At 56.9% G+C, this 20,587-nt stretch overlaps 2 protein-coding genes across 5 annotated transcripts in view; both read left to right on the top strand.

The window, feature by feature from the left end:
- CX3CR1 (C-X3-C motif chemokine receptor 1) overlaps nucleotides 1-20,587 on the top strand; it is a 227,335-nt gene that overhangs the window by 75,013 nt on the left and 131,735 nt on the right. The window lies entirely within an intron of this gene.
- Nucleotides 6,253-15,523, top strand: XIRP1 (xin actin binding repeat containing 1). 4 transcript variants are annotated; one of them, XM_081824587.1, is made up of 3 exons: nucleotides 6,253-6,407; nucleotides 9,315-12,687; nucleotides 13,115-13,219. In XM_081824587.1, the coding sequence occupies exons 2-3, from the start codon at nucleotides 9,319-9,321 to the stop codon at nucleotides 13,121-13,123; spliced, it is 3,378 nt and encodes a 1,125-aa protein (XP_081680713.1). In that variant the 5' UTR covers nucleotides 6,253-6,407; nucleotides 9,315-9,318; the 3' UTR covers nucleotides 13,124-13,219. The 4 variants fall into 4 exon arrangements, with proteins under 4 accessions (XP_081680713.1, XP_006733501.2, XP_030884134.2 ...); XM_006733438.3 differs by having other exon boundaries at nucleotides 6,255-6,407; nucleotides 9,318-15,523; XM_031028274.2 differs by having other exon boundaries at nucleotides 6,255-6,407; nucleotides 9,315-15,523.

Genomic DNA, 20,587 nt, shown 5'->3' with positions numbered 1-20,587 from the left:
CCAAATCTTCATCACTTGGAACCTGGACTGCTGGGACTGGCTCTCATCACCTGTCCCCTGTGACCCAGATTGCCCCTGAAACACACCTTTCTCAATGGGGCCCAAACTCCTTGCCTGGCACTCACAATGTGGCCCTGTGCCCAATGCCCGAGACCACTCTCCATTCTGTCACCCACCCTGCACTCAAGTCACACCATCTGCACCTGCGTCTGTGCCCACTTTCTCCCCTCTGCCCAGAAGCCCTTCGCTCCTCGCCCATCCCCATTGTACAGACAGGGAAACTGAGGCTTGGAGAGCTGATACGGCCTGTCCAAGGTTAGAGAGCTGGTAAGTGTGGAGCTGGGGTTCCAGAGGAGGGCTTCTTCTTCTTCTTTTTTTTTAAGATTTTATTTATTTATTTGACAGAGAGAGAGAAACACAGCGAGAGAGGGAACACAAGAAGGGGCAGAGGGAGAGGGAGAAGCAGGCTTCCCGCTGAGCAGGGAGCCCGACGCGGGGCTCGATCCCAGGACACTGGGATCATGACCTGAGCCGAAGGCAGACGCTTAACGACTGAGCCACCCAGGCGGCCCTGGAGGAGGGCTTCCTGAACCAACTCCTTCACTACTCTGCGGGGTTCCGTCTCTGCTGCAAACCTCCAGCCCCCCCAGGTGTGAAATGGGAGGGATGAAAGACTGGGTCCTTCCTGCTCTGACTTCCCCTGACCAGGATGATCTGAGGCTCTCTGGTGACCTGGGGGTGCTGAGCACAGCTGCCTAGGACCCCCTAGCCAACCGCACGGTGGGGAATGCTGAGGCCGAGCTCCGGGCTGCCTGGGCGCCTGTTACAAGTGGGCAGCCGTGGCCTCCTGCCCGCCCTCCACTGCTCCGGTTTCCTCTATTCATTTTCTATTCCTGGGAGGCAGAATACCACAAACTTAGCAGCTTAAATGACCCCCTTTATTAGCTCACAGTTCTGTAGCTAATACAGAAGTCTGGCATGGCAGGGCCAGGCTCTCTGCTCAGGGAATCGTAAGGCTGGAACAAGGCTGAGCCTCAGCTGGAAACGGAAGAAAACTCCTCTTCCAAGCTCATGCCAGATGGTGACAGAATTCAGTTCCTGCCATTGTTAAGATAGAGGTCCCCATTTCCTGGCTCTCAGCCAGCAGCCTCTCTCAGTTCCTGAAGGCACCACATTGTTGCTCACACGATCCATCCATCTTCAAGTCAGGGAAGGTGTATCAAATCCCCCCATGCCTGCAGTCTCAGTGACTTCCTCTTCTGCCACCAGCAGAAAGCTTTCCTCTTCTAAGAGCCTTCCCTGATCAGGTCAGGCCCATCCAGATAATCTCTTCATCTTAAAATCAGTTGACTTGGCACTTGAACCACACATGCAAAATCCCTTCACAGCAGTGCCTAGAGTAGGGTTTGATGAATCACCAGGGGACAGGAATCTTGGCGAACCATCTTTAGAATTCCGCCAACTATATCCTGTGAAGACCTGCTCAAATGAATCTGTACTCAGCAGTGCGGGGGGAGCAGAAATGGATAAAACTTGACCCCATGACCTCCGGGACTCCTGTTATCAACCCATCTCCCTCCACCCTGGGCTCAGTCAGATTTTCCCACTTCCCTGCCTATACTTAGGCCATATCTTCCACCTAAATGTTGTTCCCTACTAACTTCGTCAGCTCAGGCCGCCAGAACAAAATACCACAGACAGAGTGGCTGAAACAACAGAAATCAATTTTCTCACAGTTCTGGAGGCTGGAAGTCTAAGATCAAGGTGCTGGCCGGTTTGGTTTCTCCTGAAGCCTCTCTCCCTGGGTCCTCACATGGCCTTTCGTCCGTGCACACACATCCCTGGTGTCTCTTTCTCTTCTTCTAAAGGACATCAGTCCTATTCAGTTAGGACCCTACCCTCTTGGTCTCATTTTGCCTTAATTACTTCTTTAAAGGCCCTCTCTCCAAATACAGTTACATTCTGAGGTCTGGGACTTAAGGCTTCAACATATGAATTTGAGAGGGATACAATTCAGCCCCTAATACCCACCATCTCTTCTCATCAAGTGCCTCCTCATCTGGGGGACTCAGCTCACAGGCTACCTCCTCCATGAAACCACCCTGGGGGCGCCCACTTGGAGTTTGCTTCTCCCTCCCTGGGCCCCTCAATGCCAAACTGGTACCTCTGTTCTCACCAGGTCCATTTCCCACTGAACTGTGGGCTCCCAGGATGGGCTCCGCAGCTAGGATCTGGGTCCCAGCAGGGCATCGTATGTACTGGGGAAGGAAGGGAGGAGGGGAAATTCGCCAGCAAGATGCTAACAGGATCAAAAGGCAGGGCCCCTGTCCCAGGAAGCTGCCAACTGCACCCCTCCCTGGCCACAAGTGCTCTGGGGTCCCTGGAATGTGTGCAGGACTGACAACAATTCTCCAAGCCCAAGGATTAAGGGGCAGCCGCCTCCAGGCTTCCTGGTGTTCTATCAGGCAGGGCCGGGCATCTTGGCTGTGGCCATGTCCTTAGTGGGACCCAGGTCGGTCTCATCCCCATCACATCCCTGCTCACAAAGCATCCCCGGGAGCTAGACCTCCCTGACCTCACGGGCAGGAAACCTGAGTTCTAGTCCTTGCTGAGCCTGTCACTCATACATCGACCTAACTTCTCCAAGCCTTCGTTTCCTCACCTGTAAAATGGACACAAACATACTGGTCCCCGCCCCCCCCGTACCCCCCTCACTCCACTTCAGGGGACAGTCCCTATATAGACTCACAGATTCCCACCTCAAACCCTGTATCTCTCTGTCTGAGGGGCAGGCCGGAAGGATAGGAGAGCCGGTGCTTCCGTCCGGGTGGGGCTGAGGAGGGGTGAACACCCCAGCTTCCTTGCCCTGGTGACATACATTCTGCACCAGCTCTCAGAGGCTCCCCAGTGGGATCAAGCCCCAGCTGTCCACAGTAGTAACCTGCTTTCCTCCGCCCCCAACTCACTTTACTCCTTCACCACATTCCTCCCCTCCCAATGAAGTCACGTGCTCCCAAATGCTCCTCTCGGGGGGGTTGGGGGGCAGGGGCCACTCTTGGGAGATCCCGAGCTAGGGAGCTAGGACGCTAGGGTGCAGAGAACTGAAAGACGTTCAGAGGTCATCTAAATAGGAAGAGACAGGTTGCCGATTTGATCCCAGCAGTCTGACGCCAGATCCCATACTCTACCGTCTCTCACGTGGTAGCCACGTTCCCCTGGCAGGAGGGTGGAGACTCTCCCCTCTAGTGTGCCCACCCTCAGAGCTGCCCCCGGAGCAGAAAATCCCTATTCCGAGTTCAGATGGTTTTACCAAGAGGCTGAGCAGACCTGTGTCTCCCGCGGGCCTGGAACAGACCCATCCTGGCCTGCTCAGAGCGGTCCCTTGGCACCAATGTCTGCTTCCCAGCCAGAGGGAAGCCAGGACTGCCAGCCAGCGCCTTGAAGGGCACTTGTCTTCAGACCGAGAGGACACACTGGGATCTGGGACCTGGAGAAGCAGGGGGTGGCAGGGATCCAGGAAAAACTTAATGAGCTTTCTCATTTATTGGGCTTGTAGTATGCCAGGCCCTGCTATAGATGCACCGTGTGTGTGTGTGTGTGTGTGTGTGTGTGTGTGTGAGAGAGAGAGAGAGAGAGATGTATATTCACAGCAACCCTTTGAGGTATACACAATTATTATCCCCATCTTATAGATGAGGAAACGGAGGAACAGAAGGGGTCAGGAACTTGCCAAGGTCAGACAGCTAGTGAGTGTCACAGGTAGGATTCACACTCAGGCAGCCTGGCCCCTAATCATCCCTGGACCCTGTCTCTCCTGAAGCTTCCGGTGAGTCTGCCACCAGCTACTGACTCTGAGCTCTGCCATCGCGTGCCGGCTCTGCAGGGAGACTATGAACTCTGCCCAATGCCCAGCTTTGGCGGAGCCCCACATGGAGGGAGGGGCTGACCGGGGAAGGCGCCCTCAAGACTGAGGAGCAGTGGGGCTCCAGAAGGACGGACTGGCGTCCCTGGAAACCACCACCCCTCCCCCAAGGCCCTTCTGCCTTTTGACAAAGACCGATTAATCAGCACAGCCATTCAACCTCAGTGTATTTGTTTATTCCCAGCCTCATTCCCAAGATGATTTGAGGGAGCTGAAAAAGAGAGATGTGCAAATGTCTCCACCAAAGATACTCTGATAGGGGCGCCTGGGTGGCTCAGTCGTTAAGTGTCTGCCTTCCGCTCAGGTCATGATCCTGCATCGGGCTCCCTGCTGGGCGGGAAGCCTGCTTCTCCCTCTGCCACTCCCCCTGCTTGTGTTCCCTCTCTCGCTGTGTCTCTCTCTGTCAAATAAATAAATAAATTCTTTAAAAAAAAAAAGTGTCTGTCTTCGGCTCAGGTCATGATCTCGGGGTCCTGGGGTTGAGCGCTGAGCAGGGAGTCTGCTTGTCCCTCTCCCTCTCCCTCTGCCCCTCACCCCGCTCGTGCTTTCTCTCTCTGTCAAATAAATAAAGTCTTTTTTTAAAAAAGATACTCTGATAAATCACGCCTCTATGGCCTTGTAATTGACACTTTCATGATGTAGCACTGTTGGATCATTACACATAGGATGACTAACCCATTCTGGTTTTCTTCGAGTTTTCCAGCTTTAAAACTAAAGTCCTTTATTCTGGGACCCCCTCGGAGACAGGCAGCAGTTGGTCACCCTCATTACACAGGAAGCAGCCCACAAAGCCTACTTGCTAGACTAGGGATGTAGCTCTGAGCTTCCTGACAGCCAAGGAAGAAAGGGAAACACCCTCTGTTATGAGATTTTCAGTGTTGATATCCGTAGCAGGGCAACAGAATTTTCCACAGGGATGTGTCCGGCATGGTAGTTACTAGGCACACATCTCTACGGAGCACTCAAAATGTGGCTAGTGTGATGGAGGAACTGAATTTTTAATTTTAATTCATTTCACTCAATTTAAATGTAAATAAGCACCTGTGGTTAGTAGTGACTATATTGCAAAGGAGAGTTGTATTAGATAAGAACAAAGCAGATGATCAGGAAAAGCCTGGGGAGCAGGCAGGGGGATGGAAAAGGACAGGGGAAACCGAAAGCAAGAGTGGATGCAAGAGAAGGGGTCCCCAGATGTCCCTCTCTCTGGCCTCATGTTAGTGCAGCATGACTCACCCTGACTCGGTAGAAAAAGCGAGCAGTGCCTGGTATCCCCACCTGGCACCAGAGGGCATCCCGCGTGTCAGAAGGAGACCCTGTGCTGCCAGGTAACAGAAGGCACCTGCATGGCCTTAGACCCAGCACCTGGGCAAAATGCCTCCTTTCTGAGCGCTCTGGGTGGTCCCCTGATGCCCCTCACCCTTCCTGGTTGGAACGCCAGGATCTCTGGACACTGCTAAGTACCTTGAGTTCTGGGAAGCAAAGAACGGGGAGGCATGACCCCCCCCAACCCCGCAGTCGTCTGTGACTGGGAAGCTGATGACTCCAGGGTCAGAAATAACCCCACAGTCAGCTCGCCGCGTGCCATCCCTCCCTTCCCCCCATTCCCAGAAAGTCTGGGCCCTGAGTCAGAGGGAAGAGTCCCAAAGTAAACAAGGACCCAGATCATCTGCTACGAAAACCACAGAACCATTCTGTGGAATTCTTTGATAAGTCAGGGACCTAGTGAAGAGTTGAGGCCTGGAAATTCAGATGTCTTTTCCCCAATGCAGTTGCACTCCAGACTGTGTAGCCCGGTGTCATGGGGCATGAAGAAGAAGGACAAGAGAGGGGAAATCCTTAGCGCAGAGGGGATGGGGGAGAAGGAGAGCTGGGCTTACCCTCAGAAGTGTCCAGGCCAGGAGCAGAGGAGAGGACCCAGGCCTGCCCTCGGGGTGGGGGGGGCCTCCAATCCGCTGGCACAGTGAACACACACATCAGGAATAGTCAGAGACCAGTCCAGAGCAGAGAGGGGTCACATGGGATAAGGGGGCAGGGCTGTCCAGGTGTCAGATGCCCCTCTTGATTCATTCCCCCAAAATAGGTCTGGGACACCTTCACCCCACACCACGGCTGAGTCACTGACTCCAATCCTGAGATGAGACTTGAATGAATGAAGTGGTCCCTACTCCTCTTCCCTCACAGCAGCAAGGACATGTAACTGATTCCCCGGGATGGAAGGGGGACTTCCACAAGCCCTAAAAATAACTGAGCCACTTCATACTCTGAACTCAGCCTCCCACCCGCCCCCACCTGGCCCACCCCTAGCCAGCGAGATAAAAGCAGCTGCTAGGCTGGCAGAGGACAGAGACCCGAGCCAGGGCAGCGAGAAGGCGCCTAACGAGGCCAGTGGAGCAGGACCGGCCCTGAACAAGAAGCCGGAAAGACAGGCCATTAGCTCACACCTGCCACAGACCTGAGCACCCCCTCAGCCAAGTGGGACCTTCTGGTGAGTGACCTCTCATCTTTCCATGGCAGGCTGGTTCTCTGCACCGGGGTCCCCTGTGGGCAATGTGGGACAGCTCTCAGGGGAGCGTAGGACAGGGTTAGCTCTGGGTGGAGGAAGGAGGTTGCAACTGGATGTAGGTGGGGGGCAGGGGGTCCCTGATATAAAAGTTCCATGAGGAAGTTAAAGGAGCATTAGCATGGGCCCCATGGGAGCTCTCAGAGTGGCTGCCACAGGCCTGAGTCCCACACAAGAGTCAGGTTCTTACCAGTCTGGCATAATTCAGAAAGGCTTTCAGGAGAAGGTGGCCTGGAGCTGCTGTTTTTGAAATACAGGTACAGAGCTCCTCAGGTTTCAGGGTTTCTTCTCAAAGAAGCCCTAGGCAGGCCCAGTGTCCGGAAGAAAGAGGGACACAAGAGAGGTCGGAGGACACAGGGGCTAGAGGGTAGGACATAGGCCCGACTCTGCATTGCTAGGACAAACCCCATGCCCAGCTGTTGTGGGCAAAAGTCTTGGCATATCTGGCACCAGGAATATCTCCCCAGGGCTGGCCTGAGCCCAGCTCCCCATATATCATGGCCCAGGACCTGGAGTAGAAGGTAGACTTTGCCCCAGGCCATGGTCTTGCCCAGTGGGAAAACCCTTGGGGCAAATCTGGGGACACGAGGTGGGGAGACCAGAACTCAATCTGCCCAGATGTAGAGACCTGTGGAGGCAGAGCCAAGGAGAAGCAGACCTGGAGGCAAAGGTGGGGTCACCTTGAGAGGCTGGTTCAGCCCTGGGAGGCCAAGCTCTGGCACACTTCTTTGGGTTCAGGCCTGACCCTAAGTCTGGTGGTCCCAGTTCCGATTCCACCCACACCCCACCCCTGTCCCTGCCCTTTAGAAATTAAGCCCCAGGAGTTTCAGGCCAGGCAGGGGCAAGGGTGGGAGGGCCAGGGTTCAGAAAACCTGCTTCAGGTCTTGCTACTACCTTACAGAGCCCCCCAGAACAGCTCCTTCCCTGTCTTTGGGCTTCCGTTTCCCTGTCTAAACAATGGGGGGTTAGGTTCCTTGACCTCTGAGGGTCCATAGCTCTGACATCCCTGGATTCCATGATGCTAACAATTTGTAACCACAGCAGGGATTCTGGAGATTCCTGGGGTCAGTGGTCGGGTGGAGCTGGTGGTCCATACATGCCATCTGCTCAGGCCACGTGGTCGTGACAGGACAGGGAGGCATGGTCTGCCTTTGTTCCCATCAGAACTCAGAGATAACAGGAACCACCCAGAGCGTGTGAGGAGACTCGGGCTGCAGGTTTCAGAGTTTTCCCCACATCAGGGCTCTGATGTCTGGTGGCCAGACTGGGATGGCTCTCTCAGAAGGGGGTTGGCAAACAGGTCTCAGTTCCCCCCACTTCTTAAGTAGCCATGAGGAGGAAGTCCTGCCCCCCACCTGCTGCCTGTGTCCCTTAACCTCTCCCCACCGCCAGGCCCCAGCGCTGGTCATCCTGCAGGCCAGGCGCCTGACACTAGCTCGGGAGGAAGGGGGCAGGATCAGGGAGCCCAGGACAGAGAGGGAGATAAGGTGGGTGAAGGAGCCCAGGGTCCCAGTGGCTGAGCCTGGGCCTCCCTTCTGAGCCCAGGGCTGCTGGGCCCAGGCCAGGACCTCAGCTATATTTAGCATGAGTGTGGAGCAGAGCAATGGGTCAGGGGCAGCGAGGGGGGACATGCTTCCCATTCCTTCCCTACTGGCCTCTGGGGACTGTCAGTACACCTGTCACAAGACAGATAAGACACACAGAGGACTGAGACCAGAGAAGGGCTTGAGGGGTGGGAGGCCACGGTGGGGGGTGGGGGGGAGCTGGGGTGAAGCAGTGCCTTGATGGAAGCTGACTGACATGAAGAGGGAGAAAGAGGAGACGTTCAGGAGTTTGGGGCTGGTGCCCTACAGTTGGGGAAGAGTCTCCACGAGCCAGGGCAAGGAGGTCTCTGCAGTAAAGCCCTCTGTGCACTGCCTTCCCTCCCTGTGGGTGTCTCCCTCCCACTCTGCTCCCGGCGGCTGCAGGGGAACTGAGGGGCACCACAGCCAGTAAGAAAGCTTCACGCCCCCTTCCCTCTTATTTCTTGGGAACAGGGCCCCCAAATAGGGTCTAGGCACTGCCTGCCGCTCATTCACCAAGATCTGACTCTTTCTATGCCTCGGTTTCCTTGTCTTTAATTGGGAGTGACTGGACGGAAGGCCCTTGACATCCCCCTGGCTCCCACCTTCTGAGTCTTGGGGTATGGCACAGAAAAACCCTACCTGGGATTCAGAATCTGGCTCTGCGGAGCCGTGAGGTAGCTGGTGAACAACTGCCCCTCACAGAGCCTCAGCTGCAGCCTCTGCTGCAGCCCCTGCTAAACCTCCCCGGGGCCAGAAGGGCTGGAGGGCGGGCAAAGTGGCAAGTGCGCCCTCTGGTGTTTTGAAAGGGAATTTCTTCTCCGTGGGCAGTAGCCCCCAGTTTAGGGGCCCGCCTCTCCCCAACTGGAACCCCATCAGTCAGGATTCACCTGGGAGTTCACGAGGGGAAAATCGACTTGGGTAAAGGAAGGCGAGGATGGAACATGTCCAGTTTGCCTATTGGAGGTTTCAGCATCCCATGTAGGGCTAAAGGACAGGGTTTCGTGGCCAGCAGTGCCCTGCCTGCTCCCTAGCAACCCAGGTAATTCTGGGGAAGCAGGACCCACCTCGATGGATGGCTCCATATGCCCTAAGTTCAAGACTTGTCACATGGCAACCGGGCAGGTGGCCGAGTGATACCCAGGTGAGGTCTGGAGAGGGAGGGATTCTCTAAGCCAGGTCACCGTGGGCCTACTCTGTCCCCAGACCCTGCCCGCTCTCATTTCTCCCAGCCACCAGCCCCATCCTCATCTCTGCCCCTTCTCCTCAGAAGGATGGCCAAAGCCCGGACGCAGGCAGCCCCCATGCCGACCATTCCGATGGCCACTGCAGAGGACCCGCCCCTCCCTCCAGCCCCAGCCCTGCAGGATCTGCCACCGCCACCGCCCAAGGAGGCCTTCTCCAAGTTCCACCAGCAGAGACAAGCCAGCGAGCTCCGCCGCCTCTACAGACACATCCACCCAGAGCTCCGCAAGAATCTGGCCGAGGCCGTGGCTGAAGACCTGGCTGATGTCCTGGATTCTGAGGAGCCCACTGACGGTGACGTCCAGTGCATGCGCTGGATCTTTGAGAACTGGCGGCTAGATGCCATTGGGGACCGTGAGAGGCCGCCTGCCAGGGAGCCCGTGTCCGGCGGCGATGTCCAGGCTACCTCCCGCAAGTTTGAGGAAGGCTCCTTTGCCAACAACACAGACCAGGAGCCAGCCGGACCTCCGCCATCCGGAGGGGACGTTCGTGCAGCCCGCCGGCTGTTTGAGACAAAGCCGCTGGATGAGCTGACTGGCCAGGCCGAGGCACCGGAGGCCACGGCCAGGGAGCCTGAGGCCAGCGGGGATGTCCAGGGTACCAGGATGCTCTTTGAGACGCGGCCGCTGGACCGCCTGGGCTCCCGCCCCTCCATCCAGGAGCAGAGCCCCTTGGAGCTGCGCTCAGAGATCCAGGAGCTGAAGGGCGATGTGAAGAAGACAGTGAAGCTGTTCCAAACGGAGCCACTGTGTGCCATCCAGGATGCAGAGGGTGCCATCCATGAGGTCAAGGCCGCATGCCGGGAGGAAATCCAAAGCAACGCAGTGAGGTCTGCCCGCTGGCTCTTTGAAACCCAACCTCTGGATGCCATCAACAGGGACCCCAGCCAGGTGCGGGTAATCCGGGGGATCTCCCTGGAGGAGGGGGCCCGGCCCGACGTCAGTGCGACTCGCTGGATCTTTGAGACACAGCCGCTGGACGCCATTCGGGAGATCTTGGTGGATGAGAAAGACTTCCAGCCATCCCCAGACCTTATCCCTCCTGGTCCAGATGTTCAACAGCAGCGGCACTTGTTTGAGACCCGAGCACTAGACACCCTCAAGGGGGAAGAGGAGTCTGGAGCAGGGCACCCACCCAAAGAGGAAGTAGTCCCTGGTGATGTCCGCTCTACCCTGTGGCTATTTGAGATGAAGCCCCTGGATACTCCTAGAGACAAGATCCAAGTGGGCCACCTGCAGCGAGTGGGTCCCCGGGAGCGTGAGGGGCTCATGTCTGAGCATCTCCCCAGTGATGGCTCCTTCGCACTGTCCCACTCTCAGAGTGCCCCCCAGAGGGATGGGGTGAAGGGGGACGTGAAGGCCTTCAAGAACCTTTTCGAGACCCTTCCCCTAGACAGCATTGGGCAGGGTGAGCCTTCGGCCCATAGGAGTGTGCACGGAGCAGAAGGAATTGATTCTCCTGGGCAGTCCCAGGACCTAGGGTCCCCAGTGTATGCCATGCAGGATGGCAAAGGCCACCTCCATGCCCTGACCTCTGTCAGCAGAGAGCAGATAGTTGGAGGTGACGTGCAGGGCTACCGGTGGATGTTTGAGACACAGCCCCTGGATCAACTGGGCCGAAGCCCCAATACGGTGGACGTGGTACGGGGCATCACCCGGCAGGAAGTGGTGGCCGGAGACGTCGGCACTGCCCGGTGGCTCTTTGAGACCCAGCCCCTGGAGGTGATCCACCAGCGGGAACGGCAAGAACGGCAGGAAGAAGAAGGAAAGAGTCAGGCAGATTCCCAGCCTGAGGCACTCCCGAAAGGTGACGTGCAGACCATCCGGTGGTTGTTTGAGACATGCCCAATGAGTGAGCTGGCCGAGAAGCAGGGGTCAGGGGTCACAGATCCCGCAGCTAAGGCCGAGGCACGGTCCTGCACCTGGATGTTTGCGCCCCAACCCGCAGACAGGCCGGAAGGCTCCAGGGAGCAGCACCTGCAAGTCAGCCAGATCCAGACTGGGGAAAGACAGACAGACGGACATGTCTTCGAAACTGAGCCTCTGCAGGCCTCAGGCCGTCCCTGCGGAAGAGACCCTGTGCGATACTGCAGCCGAGTGGAGATCCCTTCAGGGCAGGTGTCTCGGCAGAAGGAGGTTTTCCAGGCCCTGGAAGCAGGCAAGAGGGAAGACCAGGGGTCCAGGGTACTCCCCGAGCCCATCTCTGTGGGCTCTGTGCACAAGTTCACCTGGCTCTTTGAGAACTGCCCCATGGGCTCCCTGGCAGCTGAGAGCATCCGAGGGGGCAACCTCCAGGAAGAGCAGCCCGTGGGTCCCTCAGGCAACAGGGTGCCGGAGAGGCAGGAGACCGCAGCGGAGGGGACCCTGCGGACTCTGCACACTATGCCCGGCCTCCTGCACCACGGAGGCATCCTCATGGAGGCCCGAGGGCCGGGAGAGCTCTGCCTTGCCAAGTATGTGCTCCCAGACCCGGGGCAGGGGGGACCCCGCATCCGGAAGGAGGAGTTGGTGTCTGGCGAGCTTCCCAGGATTGTCCGCCAAGTGCTGCGCCGGCCAGATGTGGACCAGCAGGGGCTGCTGGTTCAGGAGGACCCAGTGGGCCAGCTCCTCCTTAAGCCGCTGAGGCTGCCAGCCCCAGGCAGCAGTGGGCACGTGGAAGACTTGGACCCTGAGTTCCAACAGTTGCTGGCTTGTGGCCTGGGGACCTCAGTAGCAGGGACTGGGCTGGTGATGCAGGAGACAGAGCAGGGTCTGGTCTCGCTGACTGCCTACTCCCTGCAGCCCCGGCTGACCAGCAGGGCCCCTGAGAGGGGCAGTGTGCAGCTGCTAGCCAGCTGCATCGACAAAGGTGACCTGAGGGGCTTGCAGAGTCTGCGGTGGGAGCCACCAGCTGATCCAAGCCCAGTGCCAGCCAGGGAGGGGGCCCAGAAGCTGCCCCCAATGGAGAACATCATCCAAGTTCCCCCACTGGACCCCAGCATGGGGATGGGGCATCTGAGAGGTCCGGGGGGCACACCCCACCTCCCACAGCCCATTGGAAAGGCAGTGCCTCTGGCTGGGGAAGAAAAACAGGAAGATAGTCGCGCTGGGCAGAAAGGGATAGCAGCTTTGGGAAAGTCCGAAGGAACCACGACGAAACCCCCAGGGCCTGGGGCCCCAGACCTCCAGGCTGCCATGCAAAATCTGCGGATGGCAACTGCTGAGGCCCAAAGCCTGGGCCAGCAAGTTCTGAATAAGCACAAGCAAGCCTCTACCCCTGGAGCCACCTTGGCGCCCCTAGAGCCACCTCAGCACCCTGATGGTCCTCTGCAAGCATCGGCCGTGGTCACCTTGGCTGCCCAGAGCAACACTAGGCCTACGGCTGGAGGTGACCCCAGGATCCCAGCACCCCCCAGAAAGGTTAGTGGGGAACAGAAGGCACTGCCCAGAGGGCTGCCTGAGGGGTGGGTGGCTACTCAGGATGGCATCTACACTGCTCACCCCATGAGGAACTCTGAGCCACCTGGGGCTGTCCAGCCTTCTGAAGGAGAGCCCCCACAGCAGGACAGGGACACTGCCCTCTCGGCCCAGGCCCGCAGCCCACTCCAGGAAGGCCCGGGTCAGAGTCTGAGGCCCAGGTGGGAGGAGCCTGGGGGCTGCACACAGATGGCCTGGGGACCTCCAGAGAAGGCAAAGGCAAGAGTTGGCCCAGGAGGCCTCCAAGCCACAGAGACCACCCTGAAGGGTGCCTCTTCAGCCCACCACACTCTGGCCTCTGAGCCTCGGCCTGCAGGTGCTCGTCTGCACTCCCATAATGCCTCTGTTCCTCCTCCTCCTCTTCTCCCAGCTGCTGTGACGGGACCGGACTTCCCAGCCCAAGCCCGCCATGATAAGGACTCTATCCAGCAGGACTCCAAGCCCCTGCATGGTGCCCTTCTCCACTCCCACAGCAGCCCTGCCAGCCAGAGAACCCCTGGGGAGTCACAGACAAGGACCCCAAAACTGGAGCCCAAAATGCCCCCAAGGAATAAGCCTCAGCTGCCTCCCAAACCTGCATACCTAAGCCAGATCCCCCCTCCTCAGAGGCTGCGCACACCCTCAGTTCTATCTCCCCAGTCCTCCAAAGAGGCAGGACAAGGAGAACACAAGCCAAGTGAGAGAGATGCAGCCACCCTTCGGTCAGCCAACGTCCCCACCACAGCAGGCCAGAGATGTGTCTCTCTGGCGGGATGCCCCCGTGAACAGAGCCAGGCCAGCCCCCAACGTGGGCCCAGGACCAGGGCTTCCGGACTCACCAAGAGCCAAGCTGTAGGCAGCAATGCCCAGAGCCCTGAGCCCCCCAAGCTCTCAGCTCTCAGCAGTCACCCCACCTCACCACAGCAGGCTCCCAGTCCCCCAGGAGAGGGGCCTATGGCAGGTTCCCAGCAAGGGGCCCCCGAGAGCACTGAGATTCTGCAGGGAAGCCAGCAAGAACTCCAGGGCCTCCTGAGCCAGGTGCAAGCCCTAGAGAAGGAGGCCGCAAGCAGTGTGGACGTGAGGGCGCTGAGGAGGCTCTTCGAAACTGTGCCCCAGCTGGGAGTGGCCCCTCAGACTCCTGCTGCCCCCCACAAACCTGACGTGTCAGTGGTGCAGGCCTTCGGGGAGCTGACAAAGGTCAGCACAGAGGTGGCCCGGCTGAGGGAACAGACTCTGGCCAGGCTGCTGGACATTGAGGAGGCTGTGCACAAGGCTCTCAGCTCCATATCCAGCCTCCAGCCTGAGACCAACACCAGGGGCCATGCCCAAGGACTGCCGCAGGCCCACGGTGCCTGCAAGATCAGTGACACGGACAGAAGTAAAGCCAGACCTAACTGCTCGGGCCAGGAGGTCAGAGGGCAAACTGCAGTCAAGAACCAAACCCAAGCTGCAAGCCATTCTGAGGTCCAGAGTCAGGCCAAGGTCAGAAATCACACAGAGGCCAGGGGTCAAGCAGCCTCAGTCGTCCTTTCCACCAGGAGGCCAGAGACATTGAAAGAGAACCCAGGCCTCCCTGGAGTCTTGCCTTCCAGCAGAGATCCAGCTTGCTCCCCAACATTCAGCTCCATTGAGTCAGCCACAGGGAAGCTTCCAGAGGCTCCCAGCCCCAGGGGTGTCCTTGATGTCTCAGTGAAAAGCACTCACCCGGCACAGGATGTGGGCCAGGCCCGGCTCCACCAGAAAGGGCTCCTGGACAAGGCTGGAAAGAAGGAGGTCACCAAGTGCTCTGGGCAGCCCAAGCCTGTCCCTGCCTCAGCCAGCAGCCCCCTGCCCACTGGGCAGCAGAAGAGTGTTCTGGAGCTGCAGACTGGACCTGGTGGCTCCCAGTGCTATGGAGCCATGAGAACAGTTACCCAGCAATGTGAAGGGGTGGACCCGTGCAGGAACCTGGTCCTCTCGTCCCCCACCGTGGTCACCGAGCAGGCAGAGCGGTCCAGGGGCCCAGGCCCCCACCTCGAGCGCCATGATTCCCCCTTGCTCCGGCAGTTCCTGCGCAGCCCCGCCAGGCTCGGCGGGGGCCTGGCAGAAGCCGGAATGACGCAGACCCCCTGTGGCCACTTCCAGCCCGAGGCCCAGTGAGCCCCTCCACTTCCACCACAGCCTCCCACCAGCACTGCACTGCGGCGTTGCCCTCCAGGGCCCAAGGACCGAGGTGGGCGCGGACCTCCTGCACTCATGAGGCAAGGACCAAGAAGAAAAGGCATCTTCCGGGAACGTATGGGCAGTTTCCCTTTCCTCAGTTCCATCAGTAGGCCCAGCCCTTGCAAAAGGCGGGGAAGACAGGTTGGGAACAGGCCTGCCAAGTAGCGCGGGCATGGGAGAAGCACTTGTGGAGGATGGAATATGCACAGACACGTGCTCCTCACACAGGCCTAGCCCACAGACTGGCCCTAAGAGGGAGCCCCCTTAGGATCAGAGGGACCCTCCCCTCTCAGCCTTTGTTTCTTTTATTATGAGTCAAAATGTACTCAGCCAATGGCTCCTTAACTCTGGGAGAGGACAGGGCCAACTGGACAGCGGGATTGGTCTGAGGGCTCCGGAAGGGCCCTGCTGCAGTCCCTTCGTCACTATCCCCATCGCTCAGTGGGTCATCCTGACAGCCCAAAGGTCACGCGGAAAAGCTCAGCAATCGGCACATGTCCCTAAAGCCAAAGATACCGCCTCTCCACCCCCACTGCCCTTCACTCTGCACCCCAAATGGAAAGGATACAGTCTGAATAAACCCAAGTTTTATTCTGTCGCCTCTGTGTGTCGGACAGTTTGCGCATCTGTTCTAGAATCTGGGTTCCCACTGTGGGGGAGAAAATAGCCACAACCTCCGGATGCCCCATTTTCCTGGCAATAGCAGTGTTGGAAAGCTCTGAAAAGCCACCCCTTCTTCTACCATTGTGGCCGGGAAACAAAGAGGCCCCACACAAACCCCCCCGCCGGTTCTCCTTGCTCCCCTCCCCACCCCTTCCCCAGCCCATACATACACTGCTGCCCCTCTACCTCTGGTCTCCCCTCCTGGATGTTCTTGGACATCACCATGGAGTGGAATCTGACCAGAATCCTGCTCCAGAGTGGGAGAGTAGCCCAGTCAGGCCTGGGAAGGAGGGAGGGTCACACCCCAGGAGAACTGCAGTAGCCAAGATGGCTGGGCCCTCTCCCCTGCGCAGGCCAGGTGCTGCGTGCAGAGCGGGGGCTCCTGGGAAGGGGAGTGCATGGAGCTTGGCCCGGAAGGCCAGAATGATTCAGTGCAGGGCTCTTTCAAAAAACACTGAGTCCCTGCTGCATGCCAGGCCTATTCTAGGCAGCAGGGACACAGAGGTGAGGTCTTATGGGGTCACACTCTCAGGGAACTGACCTTCTAGAATGAGGAGACAGACCATGAGTAGCAGGAAAAACCAGATGAGGAATAAGGGTAATGCACTTGACCAGGCCACTCTTCCACTCTAGGGGAAAAGTTAACATACGGTGATGTGACAATGACAGGTGATTGCCTTAGAGGACACGGCCAAGGCAAACCTCTCCAAGGGAAAAACCTCACCTGAGATCTGAGTTAACAAAGAGCCAGTTGCGTGAAAATCAAGGGGCGGCGGCACATGCTAGGCAGAGAGAAGAGCACATGCAAAAATCCAGAGATGGGAATGAGTGTAGTTCCTCAATGTCCTGGACACCCCTCCGTCTACCTCCCCCCATGTCCTCTCCCCCACAACGTTATGTGGGAGCTTGTCCACACTTTTGCTTTCGTTGAACAGGTAGGCTCCTAGCCTACCACCAGCCCCGGAATCAGCCTTCTACATGTCACGTCACAGCCCCCTCATTGCCTGCTCTTCTCACACGGTGAGCTCCCCTGGGGCAGCTGGGCTCTGAACTGAAAGAGCCAGAACCCTGTGGAACACCGTGGAACCCTGTGGAAGAACCCTGGGCTCTGAACTGGAAAGAGCCAGAACCCTGTGGAAGACAGTGGTGTGTGGGAGCAATTAAGATACCAAATCTACCCACTTGGGGCTAATATCTACATCTCTCTGGGCCCCTGGCCACGTGTCCCCCTCCCCTGCCCTCTATGGGCTCTCACTTGATTACGGGGGCCCAGCAGCTTACAGCATGACTGTTCTCATTGTTCTCATCTGTACAGTGGGCACGATTACAGTACCTACTCTCATGAAGATTAAGCAAATTATGTGCAGAGTGCTTGGAGCTATATGCCTAACTTCTGGAACTCCAACATGTTTATTTTTTAGTGTTATTGGTAGCCATTAGTTTTAGTATCTGTTTCTCACCTCCAGGTGGAGTTCCTGTCTCGTTCATCTCAGTACCACTGGTGCTTATCAAAAGTGCCTAGAAGGCACTCCGTAAATGCCAAATAAATGAAGGCGCAGATGAACGAAATGATTACGTGAATTCAGTGATTCATCCGACTAACATTTATTGAGCACCAACTTCCTGCCAGGTTCCATTCACGATGCTGAGGATAGAGATGAACAAGGCAGAATTTATCCCTGACTTCACGGAACTGGGGTTTAAAGAGGGAAGACAATGTATTATAAGCAGATAACTTTAGAAGAGAGCGATACTGTGAAGGAAATAAAAACGAGGTCAGTCCACGAGAAGTGGATTGGCTGTTACTTTAGCTTGGGTGGTCAAGGGAAAGCATCTCCGTGGAGATAACCTTAATGACACTGGAGCGGGTCCGGACGACTAGGGGGAAGGGTGGGAAGAGGTAGGTGGGTGGGTGGTGAGCACGCTGGCGGCAGCGTGCACCAAGGAGATAGCGGCCTCTCGGTGAGGTCTCTCCCAGCGCCCTGCACACCTTCCGCCACACCTGCCGCCGAGACCCAGGCTCCACCTCTCCTCCCGCCCGGAGTGGGCGGGGCTGGAAGTGGGGCCCGGCCCAGGCGGCGCCCAGAGGGCGGGGGCAGGCGGAGGTGGGGCGCGTTCCCACCCGCCGTCTCCAAGGTGACGATGACGTTACCCGGGCCGCCGGGTTCGGGACGTTCGGGCCGCTGCAGCGGTTGCCCGGAAACGCCGGGCAGGCGCGCAGCCAGGGGTCGGCTCCGCGCGGCAGACGCTGGACTCCAGTACGCGCCGTCCTGGCCGGCCCTTGCTCGGAGCCTCCCTCCGGGATTCCAGGCGGGTGCGGGTTCCGGTCCTCACTCAAGTCGCGGCCCCACCCGGGACCGACCTGCTGGTCAGGGCGCCTCCTCCCTTCTCGTCACTCCCTGCCACTGCCGCTGTGTCCCGAGTTGGCCACCAGTCCCCATCTTCAGTTGCATCACGCTGCCTCGGGCCATCACCCATTCCCCGCTTTCCTGGGCCACTGCCACAGCCTCCCTAGTGGTCTTCCTTGCTTCCCCCTGTCCTAACAATCTGTCGTTCACCTGGCAGCCAAAGCTCTCACTGAGAGTTTGCCAGATCAAGTCGCTCTCGTGTAAATACTCTCCAGTGGCTTCCCAGCTCACTCAGTCTGAAATCTAACTCTTCTCTGCCTTTTAGAATGACTTGTCTTTCTGCCCTCCTCTCCCAACTGTTGCCACCACTCTCATCCTCACACACATCTCCCTAGTTACACTGGCCTTGATCTTTACATAATCTTTACCAAACCGATTCCTGCCTCAGGGCCTTTGCACTTGCTGTATCCTCTGCCTGGAAGTCTCTTCTCTCAGATCTTCAGTGGCTGGGCTCCTTTTCACTCAGATCCCGTTCTAATGTCCCTCCATAAAGGCCTTTCTTGACCCATTCCCACCCCCCCACCCCCGCCTATCGCCCCTCCCCACCTGCCCCCCATCAAAAGAGGCCTTCCAACAAGTTATCATGGTGTTTCATGTTTTCATGAGACTTCCCACAATATAAAATTATCTTGCTCACGTATTTGCTTATTGTCAGTGTTCTCAATACTATTCCTGTATAGCAAAGCACCTCAAACTTAGTAGTTTAAACAACCATTTTATAACACTCATGAATTCTGTGGGTCATGAATTTGGCCAGAACACAGTGGGGATGGCTTGTCTCTATACCATGATGTATGGGGCCTCAGCTGGGAAGACGTGAAGGCTGAAGTAATTTAACAGCTAGTGTCTGGAAACATCTGAAAGCCTCATCCACACGCGTCTGACAGCTGATGCTGGCTATTGGCTGGGATATCAGCCAGAACACATATGCATGGCCTCTCCACGTGACCTGGGCTTCCCCATGGCATGGCAGTCTCAGGATGGTTGGACTTCCTACATTTCATCTCAAGGCTCCAAAGGCATGTGTCCCAACTAACAAGGCAGAAGCTGCATTGCCTTGTCTGACCCAGCCTTGGAAATCACATAAAATCACTCCTGCTGCACTTTGTTGGTTACAAATGGAGTCACAAGTCTGCCTGGATTGAATGCAAGGGGTATTAGACACCACCTTTTAATGAGGAAGAGGCAAAGTTCTAGAAGAACACGTGGCCGGTTTTGGAGGGCGCCATGTCCACATGGAGTCTTCCCCCACCAGAATATCTCCATGACAAATCACTTGTCGTTTGTTTATTGCTGCATCCCCTGTGCCTGCCAGAATGGTACAAAAGCACTTAGCAGGTGCCTGAGCCATGTTTTAGAGTGAATAAATGAAGGTTTATCTTTCAAGCAGTCATTATAGCCCAGCTCTTCTCCCCGTAAGTGTATTTCCTGTCCCAGCCCTTGGTTTTAGCCTGGTCTGCTCTGGAGGAAGCCCCATGTTTGCATTAGAAGATGGGAGTCAAGTATAGTTGTTGTTTGTTTCTTTGGCGGGAAGGGTGAGTTACTGGAGACTGAGAAAGCCAACTGAAGTTCTGGAACAGTGTTCTACTGTAAAGGGTGTTGAAAACACAATCTGATTTTTCTCAATTCTAAATTCTAGAAATACCCAGGAGAGGACTGCAGTTTTGTCCTCTGGACCACAGGGAGAAGGAAAGTGACCCAATGGAAAGAGAGCTTTGGAGAGGCGCCTCGGGCAGCAGAGAGGGGGTTGGAATGCCTAGTAGGAGCTATTGCAGAGATCTGGGCAAGAGGGGACTCTGAAGCCACCCACAAGCCTGTTATGGTATGCACATTTTCCCTGCTTTGTTACTGGTAAAGGACTTTCCATTTGATCTTCCCAGAGTCCTGGAACCCGTACAGTTTCTCCTCTTTGTTTTGTCCTTTTCCATGAGAATCAGCCCAGGCTTCTCGCTGCCCCACCCCCTCACATCAATCTGCCGGCTTCCCAAATCTCTCTTTGCCTTTCCCCACCCTTCCATCTCCGCTGCGGCTCTGAGACTTGGGATGTCCTATTGCAGCAACAGCCATCGCAGTGTTCTCCCCACCTCCGGTGCCACCTCCAAACTGTCAGTCCTCCAGTCCAGCCAGGCGGCGATTTCCTACCAGCTCTAACACAAAATTCACATTCCTTCAAGTCATTCAAGGCTCTTCGTGTACAGCTGCTACCTGTTTTTACAGCCTTTCTCCAGCCACTCCCCCCCCATAATATTCTGTCCAAGCTGTGTCACACAGCCCTGGTTTTGCCCAGAGCCAGCTTACCCATTGGGCACAGCAGGCAGGGGGCCTGGGGCCCACAATACTTTCAAGGGCCCGTGAAAATGTGGTAACTTCTAATAACATCAGAAGGGAAAAAAAGGAATTTTTAGGGGCGGCTGGGTGGCTCAGCCTTAAGTGTCTGCCTTCCGCTGGGGTCATGATCCCGGGGTCCTGGGATGGAGCCCTGCATCGGGCTCCCTGCTCCGCGGGAAGCCTGCTTCTCCCTCTCCCACTCCCCCTGCTTGTGTTCCCTCTCTCGCTGTGTCTCTGTCAAATAAATAAATAAATTTTTTTTT

Source organism: Leptonychotes weddellii, chromosome 1, assembly GCF_054177405.1.
Source record: "Leptonychotes weddellii isolate Sample4059 chromosome 1, ASM5417740v2, whole genome shotgun sequence".
Classification (NCBI taxonomy): Eukaryota; Metazoa; Chordata; class Mammalia; order Carnivora; family Phocidae; genus Leptonychotes; species Leptonychotes weddellii.
Note: the sequence above shows the minus strand (reverse complement) of the source record. Positions and strands in the feature narration are given on the sequence as shown.